Source organism: Callospermophilus lateralis, chromosome 4 (assembly GCF_048772815.1).
Source record: "Callospermophilus lateralis isolate mCalLat2 chromosome 4, mCalLat2.hap1, whole genome shotgun sequence".
NCBI classification, from domain to species: domain Eukaryota; kingdom Metazoa; phylum Chordata; class Mammalia; order Rodentia; family Sciuridae; genus Callospermophilus; species Callospermophilus lateralis.
Window position 1 is genome coordinate 88,520,813 of NC_135308.1, and position 20,066 is coordinate 88,540,878.

The 20,066-nt window shown below is 33.3% G+C and overlaps 1 protein-coding gene and 1 pseudogene across 3 annotated transcripts in view; both read right to left on the reverse strand.

Moving 5' to 3' along the window:
• Window positions 1-5,271, reverse strand: part of Slco1a2 (solute carrier organic anion transporter family member 1A2) — a 72,320-nt gene extending 67,049 nt beyond the window's left edge. For 2 of the 3 annotated variants that reach the window (XM_077109225.1, XM_077109224.1), the window contains exon 1: window positions 76-217. In XM_077109225.1, the coding sequence (XP_076965340.1) occupies window positions 76-217 (142 nt within the window). Of the gene's footprint in view, window positions 1-75; window positions 218-5,211 lie in introns of those variants that run through there. The other variant, XM_077109223.1, reaches the window with a different exon arrangement.
• Window positions 5,272-14,256: 8,985 nt separating this feature from the next.
• Window positions 14,257-15,474, reverse strand: LOC143396765 (carboxypeptidase M-like; annotated as a pseudogene).
• Between the last annotated feature and the right edge of the window lie 4,592 nt (window positions 15,475-20,066).

Sequence of the window (20,066 nt, forward strand, 5' to 3'; positions counted from 1 at the left end):
AAAGAGAATAAAATTCAGAACAGCTAATAGATAAAACAAAATATAAACACAAGTAATGCAAAAATAATTCATTACCAATTTCAAAGCTCCCATTAATAAATCCAACTAGAGATGTCGGGATATTGAATTGTCTCTCTATTTGTGTGAGCATGGAATTCATATAAGATCCGGATAGTGTTTTGGATACATATGCACAAGTTAATGCCAACAAAAACATCTAGAAAGAAACAAATAAGAAAACTTTATTATTAAATTATATTTTCATCATCTATTGGGAAAAAGTCCTCTGCCATTAGATTATCTGCAACTTAAGTAACCCGTGAGCTTGCAAGAAACTTTAAAATCTGGTCTGTTCTTCTGGTCTGTCATGACATGTTTTCTCTCTAAAAATTCAAAGTGGGACTAAATGACTAACGGCACTGAATTTTGTAGGTAGTTATAGTCTCATTATTTTATAGGCATACCTTATACATACAGAGAAACAACTAGTTATTCTAACACACAGCTGTTGATTCAAACATCTTAAGCACTACAATGCTATCTATGGTACAAATGAATACATATATTTTATGAAAATAAGGAATACAGAATCAAACAAAGACACTGTTGATGTAGCAAATCTGTTCAAGTTCTCTCTGAAGGAGGACAAGTCCCAGATGACCTTAACCAATCCAGCTCTTCCTCCTCTCTTGCTTGAAATTTCTGGGCAGAATTATTGCAATCTCAGTAAATAGGAAATGTCCAGGACAATCTAAAGTATGCCTTCATTTTCCCCAGCACAGGATGTTCTATAATATTTGAACTCAGCAAACAAAATGTTGCCCATGATATATAAACCCAAGGTCAAGCACTTTTGGGGTCCCTCAGCTGTGGAAAAAAGGTAGGCCTATGCAGAGATGAGACTCCATCTTCTCTGGGTGGTTTTCTGGGTGTTGAGGGACCAACTCACTACAGATCCCAGGCTTCTGTTTATCTTTACTACCTGCCTGTGAGAAATAAATTAATTTTTCCTGATGTGTTGTATGAGTTTTCTTCTCAGCAACTCATAACTCCAACAGCTGGGTTTATGCAAAACCTCCTGTCAGATTTAGGAACTTTTGTAGTCTCTTATTCAAAGTAACATGCAGATTATATGATGTCAGATTTCTACTTACTGGTACTAAATTTACTTAAAGTAATATTTTCATTACAAACTATATGTAAATATGTCTTTAAATTGAACAGGTTCTTATTATGATAAATAAATATGCATACTACAAATTTCTACATCTGAATCAATCATATCTGCTACATAATTAGTTCCAAAAAGCAGTGATGTTGATGCCTTTTTGCTTTTCAGTATTGGGGATCAAACCCAAGGCCTCACACACACTAGGGAAATGCTCTACCACTGAGCTATATCTCCAGCCCTTTTCTACCTTATTTTCAGACAGTGTCTCATCAAGTTGCCGAGGCTGGCCTCAAACCTGCCATCTTCCTGCCTCAGCCTCACTAATTACTGGGATTACGGGCATGTGTCCCTGTGCCTAGAGAGGTAGGGAGGAGGGTTGATGCCTTTCATATAACATCAAGGAAAACTTCAAAATTAGAACCACTGTGATCAACAGAGCTAGTACAATTTTATTTAAAATGTAAAAAACTAAATTTCTGATAGGTTTATTAAATAAAAAAAAGACATCTTTTAGCAAGGATTTGAAAACAGAAGCATATTGGGTACTAGTATAGTTAGGAAGATTAATTCCTGCATCAGAATCAACAGAATATGGAATATTTATGTCAGTCTGAATGGTGGTTTCCAGTCACATGCCATAAGACTTTTTCCTTGCCCATATTTAAAGTTACTTCCTGATGATATTTCCATCTCAGACTTCATTTTAACCTACTTTAGCCATCATTTTCAAATACCTAAAATCCTTACTCCACACACCCAATCTTGAGCCGACCCATAGTTTGTGGGCTGTCTCATGCATTCCCTTCAAAATTACTTACAACTTTATTCTTTTTTTCAGTCTCCAACCCAGTCACGTACTCTTCCATGAGCAGAAAATGATTATCAGCAACTTCATTGGAAAAGTTAGCTCTATCCCTATCCCTTCTAATTTTCATCTAGTTCTAGAATAAGTATTCTTTCTCCTATAAAATAACATCCCTTCATCCATGCTCTTAAGTGTATTTTTCCCATTTCTGAAATGAGTCATCAATTATCGCTCCCTCTCCTCTCACTTCTTACTGCCTCTCTCCCCCCTGTAACTTAATAATGCATTCAAGATACTTCTGTGTCTTTTGAAAACAATATATTCCCTCATGCCTGATGGTAGATGTTTAGAAGAATAATATATATTCATTGCATACATTATTTATCCTTCATTCAGCTTTCAGTCTGCTATATAGTCCGGCGTATTCTGAAGGTATTACATTAAAAAATCAGAAACAACTTCCTAAGTTCCAAATCCAATAGACAATTGGATAGTCAATCATTGGCTTATTTAATGTCTCCAAATTATTTGTTACCATTAATCTCTCTTTTCTTCCCCAAATTCCCTCCTCCCACACATACCTAAATTTCTGCTTACCTGATAGACTCTATCTACTTGGTTTTCTCTTTGGCTAACACATTCAAACTTTAGTTTGTATTTTCTACTCTTTCTGCCATGCATGTTCTCCCAAGAAATATTATTCCCAGTGCTCCAATTGTATGCCTACCTCTATTACAGCCCCTATCACAGTCCATTTTATCTATGTGTTAGGATTCTTCCCTCATTGTACTGTGAATAATTCAGAATTAAGAGCCACATTTTACTTGCTTTTGTGTAATTTATGCCTAGTAAGTGGCTAGTGTAAGCACCTAAGACATGTTTATTGAATTAATGACAGATCAAAAACAACCTGAATAAACAGTCAGTATGAACTAAAAATAAAACGAAATCTAATGGAGTCAAACACATTGTCGTAATCCATTTCAGGTGTAATAACAAAATACCATAAACTTATGAACTCTAAAACTTTATTTCTCACAGAAATACAGAGGCTAGGAATTCCAAGATCAAGGCACTTGAAAGTCTGATGTCTGGTAAACACCCACTTACTGGTTGAAGGACAGCTGTCTTTTCATTATGTCTTTACATGGTAGAAGGAACAAGAGGTCCCTTGAAGTCCTCTTTTAAAAGTGGCCTGATTTCACTCATTAGGGTTCCACCCCTGTGACTTAATTATCTCCTGAAGGCCTTACTTCTTAGCATTATCACCTTGGGGGTGGGATCTCAGCACATGAATTTAAGGATCACAGACATTCAGATCACAGCATACACCTAAGCCAAAGGTTATCTGTACCCATTAGTCTACTGAAATCTGAATAGAAATTTTTATGAAAAAGACCTGGGAAATTTTAATATCAAGCATAGCATAAACTGCAACTATTATATAGCTGCAAAATACTGTAGCTATGTCTCCAGCTATTTAAGTTTTAATATTAAATATCATTCATGGAACTTCTCTCTTCTCACTATAAGCCTTTGCAGATCATATTACTGAGACTATACAACTTTCACATGACTTTATAATTCAGGTCTCACATATAAAATCAAGGTTTTACCAAATCAAGTACAAATCTTACTTGGGAAAATATTTTTTTCTACTTACCATTTTAAGAAAGAAACCTAGAAGGATCATGATCCCAGTGTTCTTTCCTTAAAACTATTAAATGAATTCACTAAATAGATTCTATTCAGAGAGTGAAATAAGCCAGTGGTAGTGGCATTCTAAGTCTAATGTTAACCTGTATACACAGCTAGTTCATATATATATTCCTACTAACTTTTAACAATTATGTTCTAAAGTTTGAAGCAAATTTGTTAAAGACAGTCCTCTGATGCTTCCAAAAGAATTTTGCTGAATGAGAATATTTCAAAATTCAAAAAAGTAGAGAAGTCCAATGGATTATTAAGAAGTTGCCTCTCATTTTTACTTGCTAAACTTGTGGTTGCAATATTTTGCCATAACATTCACATCAGTATATAATCTTGCTAAACTCCAAAGTAATAAAAAATAAAATTTAAGACCTATTGTTTATAAATATGCCTGACAACTTTTCTGCACAAATGCTAGTAATGATAAATATTTGAAATATTCATAATTTTTCCTAGCATCTAAAAAAAACTCCTACAAAATAGGATGATTGTTATTATACTTTTCAGAGGAGAAAAATTAAGCACAAAGAGGTTAAATAAGTCACACAATGTTATACAGAAAATAGTATCTGGACACAGATAGGAACCTAGAGAATTCAGACTTAGATTCTTATTTTTAACTAGACAATTAGAGAAGATCATGAGAATTGAAGAATAATTTAAGAGGATTTTTTATAGTTAGCATGGCATTTCAGGCAAAAGTAGTTTTCTAGATCTATATTATAACTTACCACTGTTGTGTACATACACAGATTTGACCCACACATGTGTAATGGGAAAATGAGCTTTTGATAGGAAAATGAGTGCCAGTTTCTTAGGAAAACACTCTCAACAGGCACTAGCTGTGGAATTAAGACAAATGCTCAAATCCCCAGGTTGAAAATAAATATAATGAATATAAGATACTTTTGGAGCTTAAAAGAAAGAATTTGCTCTAAAATAGTCAAAACCATCAGAACAGCTAACAAAACCAGTATTTTTCTTGTAGACAATGATTGTTATAATGCCAAAGCTTGAAGAAAACATTTGTTTTACTGGGTCATTGTGAAGTAATCTTAGCATACTAACAAAGCATTTCTGTCCAATGAACTATTTTCTAATACTAACCCCACATACTTCTCTGAGAGAGTAACCCCTGAAAGGTGAGCATTATATTAGTATTCGTGTCTTATTCCAGAAAATAATTCCTGGAAAAATATAATGTGTGCCTCAAAGTTTTTAAAATCCTGTCCTTATTATTTAAGTCCCTCAAAATCATTCCTGATTAAATTGCCAATATCAGTAATTTTATTTAGATATACTCTTGGTTACAAAACTAACTTCTTTAAAGCAAGAAATTATCAATAGATAAGGCAATATGACATTAATGTTAGATCATCTCATGTAGATATAAGCGGTTTTACAAGGACTAAGTTTAAGAAAAACACTTTACATATATATGTGTATGTGTGTATATATATATACATATATATACATATACGTATATGTATATATACATATATATATGCCAAAAAAAAATCCATACCTTCACTTTGGAAAGACATTTTATTCTGTGGGTTTCGATCCTTTTCTCAGTTTCTCCCATGTTGCTCTTCTGATTATTCCAAGATATTTATGTTTTAAATCTTGATATGTCTTAGTTCTATCTTTATAAGAAAACAGAAACCTATTAAATTACTGACAAAATCATATCATCATTCTTTTGAAAAAGCATTGAATTTGAACAACATATATGGAATCTACTGTATTAAACAAATATCTAGGAAGTTTTTGATTCAGATCTAGTAAATAATGGGATTAGAGAAGATACAGTTTTAAATTTCTATTGAAAAAATTACTTTAACTATAATCACTCTTTATTTGCATAATTCATTATCATCCCCTTGCAAATAATGACTATGTGGTTAAATTATAGCTTTTCTCTTCTTTAGCCAAAACTAACAGACCAAAGTGATCTCCCTGGACTCACTTGAAAAGTGCTGCTTTTAATAATACAAACACTTTGGTTTGTTTAGTGCCAAAATTCTGCTTCAGCAAGCACACAAAGGCTCACAAATCTTTACTTGGCCAGGCTTCCTCCTCAAGTTCTTTGCATTTCAAGACCTCCCTGGCTTCTCAGGAAGAGAAATGCTTTTTGGGGCACTGTTGATTCACAGAAACCTGGGGAGACAAGGAATTTTAATCATGGAAATAGCCTCAGTAAAAATAACAAATAATTCTACAATCTGAGAAAGAAATCTACAATTCCAATTGAAGATGTAAAGTGTAATAGAGATGAAATATAAATGGAAGGGTGTGTGTGTGAGAGATATACATATGAATAACATTATACATATGATATATATGTAATAGATATCTACATGTATACATAATATATAGGCACAGATTTTTTTTCAGGACTAGGGATTGAATCCAGGAGTACTCTACCACATAGCTACAACCTCAGCCCTTTTTATTTCTTATTTTGAGACAAGATCTCCCTAACCTGCCTGGGTTGGCCTTGACTTTATGATTTTGCTGCCTGAGCCTGCAGAGTAGCTGGGTTTACAGGCATGCACCATCACCACCAGCTAGGCATATATTTTTATATGTAATAAAGGAAGAGGACTTAAATTCTATTAGTTTGTAATAACTTCTTCTCAAAGATTTTATTTATTTGGTGTCTAGAAAGAAGGACAATATTTTGCACCAAAAGGAAAATATTTTACTTTGATAATATTTATTCTAGCAATTGTTTTCAAGTTACAAGTACAATATCTTAACAGTATCCCCAGCATTAATATATTAAATATCCTTTAAATGATATTCATCTAATCAGTGATTCTGAATGGTACTAACTTTAACAAGTGCTGTCCCTTTCTAAATTTGCTGAATCCCAAATATACACATTAAAACAATCATCACTAAGCAATTATGTACAAGCTTAGCTCTCTCTTCTCATACCCTCCAGATTAAAGCACTGGAACTCAGCAGTGAACAAGACAGGAAAGATGTCCTATGGAGAACATAAACTAGTTGGAGAAGTCTAAGTCTTTGGGGAAGGCACTTGGACCCAGATCCCTAGGAACTTATACTTTTATTAGGAAAATAAAATTTAAATAAAACAGTGAAATAAAATCAGTGTATGATGTATTACAGCTTGTTTGGTTTGGAAATGGTAAAATAAAACAAACATAGGTTATAGATGAAAATTATAGAAATTCTCTAGGTCATAAAAATGAAACCATGCTGAAATTTCAAAATCACAAAAAAACTTCAAATTTTGCATTACCTTAATGTAATGCAACACTGGTATTGAAAAAAAAACTGATAGAAAGGGATAATTTTCATCAGAGTAGAAACTGACGTGATTTAATCATATACCAAATATGGTTTAATCAGAAGCCTGTCAACTTTCCCCATCTCTTCTTTTGCATTTAGAATCTAATCTCTCTTCCCTGATTTTTTGCCTTCTATCCCTTCTTGACAATATTTGAACCCAATTTAGTCACTCTATCAAACAATGAGAGAATTTATTCCTTTTCCATGTCAAAATTGTCTTCTCTTTTTTAAATGGCTAAAGCCATGACTATTCTAAATGTCTATTTTTCATATTGTAGCTAGGGGGCACAGAAGCTGGATTGGGTGCCCAGAAAATCCTCACATAGGGAATTTTGTAATTCCTTCCATAAATTATGTTACTACCTTACCATCTAGAACCGATTTTGTCACCATACCTTGAAGACTTGTTTTAAAAATGCTTTTATGGTATTGAGAAAAGTTTTGTGAATAATTGGACTGGTATAAGAGGTAATAAAGTTAAACACATGGAAATAATTCAATGTAAATAAATTAACCCTAAACTTTCTCTAATTTTCCAGCTTGTATCATGAAAACATTCCATCCTTTCGAATACATTTTAAATGTTTTCCTGGAGGAAAATAAATGAACAAAATCTATTTCATTTATTCAACCCAGAATTCATGAAATCCAATACTTAATGTCACAGGCACCCTTGAGCACTTTGACCCTAAATCAGGAAGGCATGTAGAGCAAGATCCAGCCATGTGAATAGGCCCCTTTTGTTAGCACAGTGTTGTTTACATGGTGACTTCTGCTCCCAAGATCACAGAGTATCACTGACAAATCCTCATCAATCATCACTGTTAACAAAAACAACTTGCTGAAGTTTAATTAAGTGGATAATCATTTTATTTCTCTAACTCTTCAGCATACAAATGGAAACAAGTAATAGAACCAAGTAATGGAACAGGTAATACCCCCTCAAGCAAATGTGCTTGAATTTCTTCTGGTAGCCAGTTACAACTTTAAGTTGTTTTGTTTTGTTTGTTGTATTGTAGTTACACAAACACACATGCACACATACACAGACACACACAAAACAGAAAATGTGCTCTCTTACAAAATTTTAAGGACACAGTACAGAATTGTTGATTATGTGTATACGAATTGTTAAACAGCCACTCTGTGGAACTTTTTCTATCTTGTATGACTGACTCTAATCCCAATGAACACCAATACTCTGGGATTTTTGACACCCTTTGATTGCCAACCCCTAATGAAATTTCTCAATAATAAGAGAATACATTTTTAAAAAAGGAATACAGCTCATTTATGCTCTATATTGACATAGTTTATAATATTAGAAACCAGCTGGGGAAATACATGCATTTAATTTCATCTTATTCTTTACTACTGAATTAAAGAAATAAAGACTTTATCATGGCAAAGTACATACATGAAGAAGGCTTAGGAGATGATCCTTTCTCTGGGAATAAAAGAGAATCACACCAGCAAAAAACCTTATGAAAAGCTCATATTTCCAGGATCTTCAAATAGCTTCTAGCTCTCTGAGAACAGCCTCTTGGGTGGTATCCAGTTGAAACAATTTCAACCAATACCAAACCAAGCAAGCGCATGCCAAGGAAGTACGTGTAGAATCAACAATGACTTTTTGTATGAGGCCTAGCAAATTATTTTACTTCTATTTGTTCATTTTCATCAGAAATTAAAGACGAAAATGATGGATTCTGCCTATCAGCCTCAGAAATGTAGGCAATATTTTATTTTCTATATTCAGAGGAGGAACCAATAATGCACAGCTCTAGGAAAAACTAAGTAAGAAACTGAACTTAGCATTAGAATATTATCCATACAGATGATCTCACCATGCAAAACAAAGTCTGGAACACAAGCAGAATTCTTCATCAGCAATCAATTAAGCAGTAAAAACACCTATTCATAGAACATGAAACAGAGAAATCAAGCTAAAACCCAAATTCTGTCTGTAACAGAAATGGTTGTGAATAACATTAAAGTCATATCCCATACCTAGCAATGATTAGATAATTATGGAAATAACCAGTTTCCCACCCTGTGTTAACAAAACACCCTCTTCAGCCTAAGTGTACTCAGACTCCTTTAAATCCTCTACATGCTGTTCAATCTTGCATTTTCTAGTTAGAGCAAGAATCTTAAAGCCAGTTTAGAGAATCCCTCACACTTGATACCTGATTATCTGAAAATCTGATCAAATTCTTCATCCCAGGTGACATCTGATCACTTTGACCTTACTTCAGCAAGAATTCTGTGGTTTGATTTAACCAGAATCTGCACCCCCCATACCTTTATATTTCCTTTTTGTAATTTTCCGTCACTGATCCTCACTCTTCTCCTTGCGTATAAAGTCTCACTGCTCTGTGCTGTATTCAGAATTGGAACAAGTTCTATATGAAAGTTGCTCTTCTGTTATTACAATAGTTCCCAAACAAAATCTGTCTTTACCACTTTAACTACTGTCATCTCTGGTTTTTCTCTGAGAGAGATAGGAACTGTTTAATTTCTTCAGATTATGATATCAAATCTTCTCTTCTTGTTATCTGCACAAAATTTTAGATACAAAAATATATATTTCCATTTAATTTTCTGCAAGTAAATACTGCACTTTTTCTTATAAAGATTTCTATGTTTCTAAAGATCCAAAAATAAATAAAATGCTTAGACTTTTTCCTAATCCATTTATTTATGTATTTTTTTCATTAACATTAGTGAATATAATGAGGTAGCTAGCTAGAGTCGGAATGTCAGACATTGGAATTCAGTTGACCTGAGTTTAATCCCTGATTAGCAGTGAGTTGTTTATAAACTCCTTCAGCCTATTTCTTTTATTTGTGATTTTAGAATGTTTACGTCTACCTTACAATACTGTCATGAAGATCTAGTTATAAAATTCACATCAGCTCCCTACTGTGGTGCTAAAATAAAACCAGTCCCTCCATCAATGATAGTGATTATTATTCATTCATTCCACAAATATTTATTAAGCCCTACTACATTCCAAACACAGCAGTAGGCGCTAGGGATACAAAGATGAATTCCATGTGCTTGCTCTTAAGAATTCTCATAAGCTATTGGGAGAGATAATTAAATGACGATAATAGCTAGTTACTGCCATAATACAGACAATTTGAGCTAAGTAGTAGAAAGAGGAGACTAATGAAAACTATTCATTTGGGCTGTCATTTGTAGGCAGCAGAATCATTTAAAGATGGGCTTTGAAATTAGGCATAAGTGTGAAAGCCTCTTTTAAAATTAGTTTTTAATTTTGTACAAGTAACTTAAACCTATAAAAATGAAGACAGCATCTTTCTTTTCAATGTCCAGATAGGAATAGACCTCACAATGGGTAATAAAGGAATTTAATATCAGAAACTAGTTACAAAGGTATCAAAACTATCAAAAAGCCAAACTGGGAATGGTGGACAACTCAGAGATTTATAACACTGGAAAGTCACTCCTTACCCAAAGGTTGTATCAGAAAAAGAAAGGGCTCAGCTACAGAAACTTGAGTCCTTGAGAACTCAAGACTATCACAGGCCACAAGTGCCTTTCTCTTGTCTACAATCCCAATGTCACACAAACGTTTCCCAATAACACAACCTAACAGGAAGTCAGATGTCAAGGGAGCCTGGGAAACTCACTTTTTAGAAGTCAGTCTCTTGGGATACAGAGAAGACCAGAAAATGGGGGAGAATACATGTGAGACAAGAATAATAATTACCAACACAACCTTAATCCTTGCAGTAGAATTCAATAAGGTATATTAAATGAATAATATAAAATTAGCACACAATCAGCATTCAATAAACAGTAGCTATTCATATCATTAGATAATATAAGTTGTCAATACTCTTTTTATTCTCAGTAATAAAATATTCAGAAAACTTAATTATTATTTATTTGGCTAGCTTGCCACTTCACAAGTGATCTCTGTGTAATACCAAATAAAATGAGATTTTTGTCATCAAATCAACTGATTTTCAGATGACCTGAAAAGATGAACTAATCACTTTTGCATCATATAAACACAGCCATAGTCACCAAATCTTTATCCAGCAAGGTATTTACGGTTTTGTTATTTTATAAGTTACATATGTAAGGAAAGTATTCAAAGAAAACCAAGTTGATGGTACATACATGTTCTTGGTTACCTCTAAGTGCTTTATAGGAATGTTTTAACAGACTTTAAAATGGTACATAAAAATACCATTAAAATGTTTTATGGTACATAAAAAATGGTACAAAAAAGTTACATAAAAATGTTTCTATGGTGGAAGGAGAAAAAGAGTAAAGTATAATGATCATATTATTATTGTTGTTGTTGTTATTATTTATTCCTAATCTCCTCTCTACAGGTATGTGTGTGTATTGAGAACCTAAGCCAAACACAGGAGTACCAGATCCAGAATCTTAAAAATGGTTCTCTCTGAATGGGATTATGATTGATCTTGTTTTGTTTTTCCTTTAATAATTCCTGTGTTGTTTTCTATAAGGATCATTTCTTCTAGTAAAAAAATACAAATGGATAAAGAACTAGCATCATTTGAACTGAATCCTTAAACATATAACAACAATACAGCACACTTCTGATCTATGCTAATGCTATTCTTAACTACTTTTGAGGGTTTTTTTTTTTTTCATGTTTCTCTAATTATTTCACTTTCACGAGGAACTTGTCAGTTCTCCTCTTCCTTCTCTAAGGACTTAATTCAGTAAATGCCTTGCTTAAGGCAGCTGTAACCTTCCTGATGGAAGCCACTGGATGTTAAGAGCTGGGAGGCACCTACTATTTGGATCTTCCCAACTGGCTGCATATGTTTAAATGTCAGAATAATATCAATTCAGATTTCTACTTTGGGACTGGTAAATAAGTTAATTGTTTAAGTTTTTCAAAGGGAACCATTTGGAGTTATAAATAAATATCAAGTGAGATGTTCAGGGACTAGATTTAATCAGAGTGTATGTATAACTCACCTCTCTGTCTACCACTCAGCTGAATACCATTTGTCAGCATAGTGGTTTGGGTCATTAGACAACTATAAATTTTTATTTGTGGTCATATGCTGTTTTATTTTTACTTCTAGTGGATCATTAGGTAAAGACAGGAAGCATAGAGAACACCAATGTTAAAGTATAACCTAATGAGGAGAATAGGAATCATAGTGTTATGAGCTTCCTTTGAGATTACTTTTATGTGATCAGTAATTTCATACTTTTATTTGTAATTTCTATCTAGTACCTCATTTTATGGTTCCAAAAACAACTTTTGAAAATAAATAATAGCTGGAAGATTTTCCCAAATGGAGTTTTTTATATTCAAAGAAATGTCTGCAAATAATGATATAAAACCAATTTCTTATTTTCTCAATTTTAAAGAAAATTAATATTACAAAAGTTTATTTTTAAAATTATAAAAGGGGCTGGGATTGTGGCTCAGCTGTAGAGCACTAGCACTCGGGACCTAGCATGGGCGGGACCCAGGTTCAATTCTCAACATCACATAAAAATAAAGACATTGTGTTGTGTCCACCTACAAAAAAAAAAAAAAAGATTCTCTCCCTCTCTCTCTCTCTCTCTCTCTCTCTCTCTCTCTCTCTCTCTCTCTCTTTCTCTCAAAAAATAAAAATAAAATTATAAAAGTGTTTAAGTGTAAAAATTCCAAAATCATCAAATCAGTTTTCTTAGATTTTAACAATTTAACATAATAAACTCTAATTTACACTTTAATATATGACTTTCCAAGGTTTAATTCAATATAAAGTCATTTTTTAATTTATTTCCTCTCAGGTCATACTTTTAAAATGAGTGTATAGCACATATTAAATAATATGACACAAAAACAAAAAAAAAGTCTTCATAATACCTAATATCATACTAAAATAAACTTCATAATTCCTTACATATTGATCTAAAATAAAACATTTTAGTTAGAATATCTATTTTTAAACAAACTTTTTAAAATTTTATCAATATTTATAATTAACAACAATCTTTGGAAACAGTAATATACAGAATGAAGAAGAAAAAGGAAATAATAATGATTCTTAGCTTTCTATCTTGTTGGTAAAAGTAATTGAGATAGAGAATACAGAAGGAAGAATAGCACTATGGGAAAAAAAGCAAATTCAATCTCTGAGGTGATGAGTGTGAAGTACCTATAGGTCACATTCAGGTAGATGTGTTCAGTGGGCAGAGATTAGAGTAATGCATTTGCAGGTCATCAGCATGACAAAGGACTCTGGCATCCAGTTGCAGAAACATAGAGGCACTGAATCTGGATGGGAAGAGACTTCATTGACCTTTATCTTCAGGGCTTTATATTTTTTTATTTTATTTTTTTTAACTTTTGATATCTTTTATTTACATTATTATTTGGTTCATGATATTTCCTCTATTACTTTGTGATTATTTTGGTTGTTCAAAACATTACAAAGCTCTTGACATATCGTATTTCATACATTTGATTCAAGTGGGTTATGAACTCCCATTTTTACCCCATTTACAGATTGCAGAATCACATCGGTTACACATCCACGTTTTTACATATTGCCATTCTAGTGACTGTTGTATTCTGCTACCTTTCCTATCCTCTACTATCCCCCCTCCCCTTCCCTCCCATCTTCTCTCTCTACCCCATCTACTGTAATTCATTTTCAGGGCTTTATAGACATAACCTTTTCATCTCATCAAGCCCCTATTTTCTTGGGCTACTGAGATATTTCTTTCAGAGTACCTTAGAACATTTGCAAAACTAAATAATCCCAGTTTATGGTAATTTCTTCTTGCACTGAGAACTGATTATATATGGCACTTACTATCTCTTCACATAATAGCAGACAAGGCAAGAACATGTACATAGCAGGTGATTAATAAATGTGCATCTCTATTACTTAAAGTCATCTAAATCTCTGTAAAAAAATTAACTTATGCTTCTTGCAAGAATTTCTGGTTTTGCTTTTCAAGTTTAACTTTTAAAAAAATTTCAAAGACTGATTTTAAAATATAAGTCAGCAGTACTTAATAAGTAGGTATCTCCCATTCATCATATAGACTGAATTATTTCTTTCATTATCGCTACATTTTAGTTACTGAAGGATTTGAAAACATCCATTTCTCATCTTAAATCATGGAGTTTATCCAGCTGAGGTTTCAGAGAGGGTTAGGATTATAGTATCTGACATGACTAATCCCTGATTCCAGTTAGTGATGGAGATTGAATTTCACATTTTGCTTATTTGAAAAATATGTGCAAAAAGAGTCACTAAAAATGAGAACAAACTAAGCTCTGTTCCTGTTGAATGGTTTAGATTTTTTTTGTTTGTTTGTTTGGTATAGAAGAATCATCAAGCATGAAGAATTTGATGCTGGAATAAAATCCAATTGTTCTTGTAATGGAAGTAGAATATCATTGTTAAGATCATGGAAGTTCTAGAACTTCTCTGGAATAGTCACCTTTGTAAAGCATGGATTATAACATGAGATTGTAACAATTATTATATAGGACCCAGGAAAGAAAAGGAGAGATACTATTCTCTGAATTTGTTGATATAATCAACAAATATAGAATAATGGTAAATGTGCTTTCTGTCTTAGGTTTCCACAATTAGATTAGTAAGGTAATGGATTGCCATTGTGATAAAAACTTAAACCTTCACACTTAGCACACCTTCTGCATATATTCAATTAATGAATCTCTGTTATTATTCCAGAAGAATGGATACCTATCCTCTTGAGGATATTTATACAGTGAGCACTCCAGTGTAATTTTGAAACAAACACTGGGCTCAAATATAATTGCCATGCTACATTCTACTTTGAAATAAGATACCCAGAGTATATATCTATAACTCTATTAGGAAAATTCATTTTGCTTTTCATACTGCTGTCCTTTCTTCATGTTGGGGTTTCTTGACACATAGGTAGGTGTATATGAAACACTGAAAAACACTATCATCATGGGTTAAACTCCAAGACAGTAATGTCTCAATTGCTAAAGCACCATTATCAAATAGAAAGGGCTACCAGGGCACCACTGTGGTTTACAAAGAGGACAAATGTTTCCATGTTTAGCTATTTCATGATTGCCACAGTTTGGGGATGTTTTGATACATTATTAAACTCAAAAGCATCAGGAAAATTTCCATTCAGGTCATACTTGTTATTATTTCCCTTTCTGTTAGTATACAAACATTTTTTTGTTTTTGTTTATGTTTTTGTTTTTTGTTGTTTGTTTAAGAACTTTGAATACATCTGGGTTTACTGAAGACATGATGGATATCCAGGTACTATTGATTATATTGTGATTCCAGGATCTTTTCCATCACTGATTATAAAATATTCAAGAAGACTTAGCAACGATATTATCTCATATTTTTCATCTGGACTCTGGGAACTCAATTCTGTGTTCCTTTGGAAATTACTCCAAAACATGAACTCACAGTTTTCTACCTTGAATTACCTCAATGGCACAAAGTTCATGGGTAAAAATCAATCAATTTGGTGAATACATCCAATCCTTTTGGGTTGACAAGTCATTGAAGAGTTCATAGGTCTAAAGGGTTTGCTAAATATTGACTTGGTAATGTTCTCATTTAGCAAATAGGAAAACAACCATTTTGTAGTACACATGCATGAAGAATATTTAGTAAAACAATTACATGCACACAAAGTTTTGACTAAAAAACAAAATTACTGAATCTCATGATTTTTACTGAAGTTCATGATTTTTAGCCAGAATATATCTTCATTTTCTGCCTACTTGCTTATCTGTCTTTAGGCCTTTTCATATTATATAACACTCCTAGCCAGAAATGAACTTTGTTAAAATAAGAGCTTTTAGAAAGAGTTCTATTTATTTTATCTGCTTCTTTAGACACGTATTATTTTGGTAACTTTTATTTTGATTGAGCTTTAAAATACTTATACATTTATTTCAGTATGGATTCACGGGGTGTTTTTTTTTTTTTTTTTAATTCAATGGGATATAAACTGCTGGGAGCCACAGCTGAGTCAGAATGGCCCCTGGCATTTTGCCAATAGTACTGGTTGACAGGGGAGGCATTACTATCTGCCTCAGCGGCTACTTTGGAGTTCTCGTGGGGATTCCCGGAGAGTTCCCATTGGTTGGGGAAGTGCAGGAGGAGGGATTTCCAGAGGAGATATTTCTGGTGGCTGGTTCCTTGACTAGCCACATGGGGTTTGGGATAGTTCCCAGGGAGCATGTGTGGAGTGTGCTGGTGGAGTTCAGATATAAAGTTTGTTCCTGCTTCAGTGGCTCGTGATTTGTGCCCAGCCAGACTGCGGCATTAAACTACTTCTGGGTTATTATATTCATGTTAAAATTTTCCAGTAGCAGCTCCTTCAATTTGATTCTTATATCCCAATATATTCCCATCCTAGTAGAGTCCTCTTCAGACTGATTCTTATACCTTTTTGACATGACCCAATTATTGCTTAAGCATTTCTTTGCTTTCTGTGACTAGAAGATGTTCTGGGCTCATTTTTTTTTTTTTTTAATTTTCCAGGAAGAGTTCTCAAATTAACACTTTCTACAGGGAATCCTGGTTCCTTTTATTATGATATAATATTTTAAAACTAAGAGATATAATAATATATATGTGTATACCCAGGAAATATATATGTGTATCAATAAATATAGATAAACATAGGTAAATAAACAGATATTTACATGAGTTTATACTGAATTCCAATTCCTACCCAATGATCAAGAATTACAACACTTGTTTACAATTGCAGATAAAATTAACATTCAGAGAAGCACAAAAGTTGTAAATATACAGTTCAATAAGTACTGACAATTGAATATGCCTATAGAGCTCATATCCTACCAAGATACAGAATATTTCAATCATGCCAGAAAGGTTCTTCGTGGATACCACAGTTTTGAATGCTGAAGTCATTTGGGATTTTCTCAGAGTAGATTTTTTAGTAATATCTAGGAGTACTTTAACTAAGAACTTTAAAAAATTAATTAAGAATGATTGACCACACCGTGAAATATACACAAATTGTTTTTTAATGAGTTACGATGTTGACTTTTCAAAGGAAAATAAAATAATAAGGAAGAAATGAAACCTTAGGCTTTGTTACCTCAGTCTATAAATTAAGGTCACGTATGGATTATGTTTCTTATAATTATTTTAATCATCTTTTTTGGTGACCCATATTTATCTGCAAATAATCTTTCTTTCCCTCTTAAAAAATCTTGTTTCTCTTTATTATCAACTTCAGATAATTTTTGATACTGAGTTCTTATATCAAAGAGATTTTGTTTTCTCTGGTATATTTGACTTTTAAACCTAGAATATTTTTATCTTTCCATGTACCTATCAATAAATTCATGCCCTTCTTGAATTCATTAAAATAAAACTAATCTTGTAAAAGATCTTTTGCTACTTTTTAAATTATTAGTCAGGGATGGCAATAACCTGTACTTGAAATTGCCTTGGGATTTGACCATGTGTATCTGTTCTGAGCACTCTGTCCTCTGGCCAGTTCCTGTGTTCTCTAAACTATAGCAATGAAAACTCCTTTTGTACTTTTTTGTTGCTACTGGTTTTTTTTCTTTGCTTTGGGTTTCTTTGTTTTGTTTTATTGCAGTAGATTAGCTAACAGACTTAATTAGAATGAAAAAATTTAAAATAGTCATCATGAAGATTAAAATAAGAAGTTGAATGGAAGAGAGTAAAGGAACTGGTGAATAGCATTGACTGCTAGACTGGACAATATTGGAGAACATACATTTGTAAAGATGTTTATCAATATCATTGCATAATTTATGATAGAAATATTCAATAGACAGTAAAAAAGAAGGAAATAAGTAGATTTTTGTGTTTACATAGAATTTGGGGTTAGCTATATATATTCAGCAATGGGGTAATGAAGTAAAGGTACCTCTATATGAGGCCAGTAGGTATAAAACTGAAATTATGGACTATGAAGTCAAGTTTGAATACAGAAAAGAAGGAAGAATTAAGGAAGTGATATTAAAATCACAGGGAGGGTAAAGTGATGAGTTGTATAATGCAGGAGAAAAGTTGGTTCATTAAAAAAATTAAAGAATTAGATAATTATATCAGTACTGTCAAAGAGAAAATACTCAACGGTTTCCTGTTGGAAGATACCAGATGGGAAATAGCTTCTTGAGGTTCCAAGGCCACTGAACAGCCACATTTACAGTCTATTTATTTAGAGTGCCAGTGAAAGTCAATGAAATACAAGAGTGCAAAAGTGCTCAGAAAGGCAATACCAGGGTTTGAATAATTAACCCATAAGGGTGTGAAACTTATTCAGAGTAAGCAAAAAAGTTCTTCTAGTGCATCATTCCTAAAAATTTCTAACACATCATATAATTAGACAAGACTGTGGAATCTTCTGTCATTAAAAAGAAATTCCCCCGACCAATACTGTAAAAATATTTATATATGTTTCCCTGATATATTACATAAGCCAGAACCCCACCATCTGTGTCATAAGAGACTCAGTCCAGAGGATAGTCCTTTTCTGAAAGAAATATGGAATTTACTGGTGACCACTGTTGAGAATCTCAATGACCCAAGCTCCTGGTCGGCCATGGATACCATTAAGAGATGCTACTTCAGAACAGGGCTCTCTGAGAGCAAAGGGGGCAATAAGACTGCAAAACAGTAGAGGCCAGTTTGATAATACTTGAATACAAGTAAAATGGGTACAGTTATTATAATAAACATCAAGGTTAGTGTCTTAGTCCATTTTTTTGTTGTTGTTGTTGTTCCTAATAATAAAATAGCACAGACTGGGTAAGTTATAAAGAAAATAGGCTCATGGTTTTGGTCCAAGGGCAAAGGCTCAAACCTAGTAATCTTCTTCTTCCTGCCAGAGTCCTAAGTCAACACAGGGCACCACATGGCAAGAGATAGGGATGGCAAAAGAAACCTAGCCAAACTGGTTTTTATAGCAGAACCACTCTTGACATAACCCATTTACCCATTAATCAAATGAATGAATCAATCTATTCATGAGGGCAGAGTCCTCAGAATCACCTCTAAAGGGTCACCTGGACTCACCTCTTAAATCTCATAACGATGATTAAATTTCCACATGGGTTTTGGAAGGGACAAAACATATTCAAACCATATCAGTTAGGGTAGCAACCAATAGGATCTGAAGTGCGGAAAGTCATGAATATAGTTAACAGTTCATGACACCTTTAGGTGCAAGATAGATTGGTACTATCTATCTTGAATTGGTACCTAACAAAGTTATTACTCAATCCACACAATCAATAAACATCAAGGATACATTGCCAGTAGGCTGAGAACCTTACCCCTAATAAAATGTTGCAATACCTTGTTTAATTTCCCAGTATGGAACATTTTTCATATTGGAAATTACTGACTGAAGGAAGGACCATGTCCCCTAAAGGAAGGGAAGATGACGTCTTAACAAGTATATGTGATTTCCTCCACTCATTGCACAAAGCTAGCTGTATGGCCATATTCTAGGGTATATGTAGTAGGGAAAATCTTATACCCAAATATCTCAAAGACTGGTACACAGGCTCTGAGTGGAACTGATACCTGGAAACCATATTAGTAATTAGAGCACCCTGTTAGTCTGCAGCTACATGTGGGCATATAGTAAACGTCCTTTTCTAGGTGTGGCTCAAAGTGGGTCCACTAGGTTCATACATACACATGATCATTCTTTGCTTCCCAATAATTAGAATGGCCATTCTTGGTAGATGGTAGAACTCCACATTTGTTCCTTAGCTTGCACGGTTAGAACTATCATAGTGATATATATACAGAGCATCAGAGGTTAATGCTACTGTTATAAACCAAAAGATGAAGTATTACTTTACTACCCTCCATTTAATGCACCACTCTGATCCCTGAAATAAATAGACAAACCCTGAAAGATGATAGTATATTACTACAAACTCAATCTATCCCCCTTTGCAGTTGTTGTACTAGATGTGATATGTTTTCTAGGAGAGAGTAGCATGCCTTCACATACATGTTATACCACGTTGACCTGTAA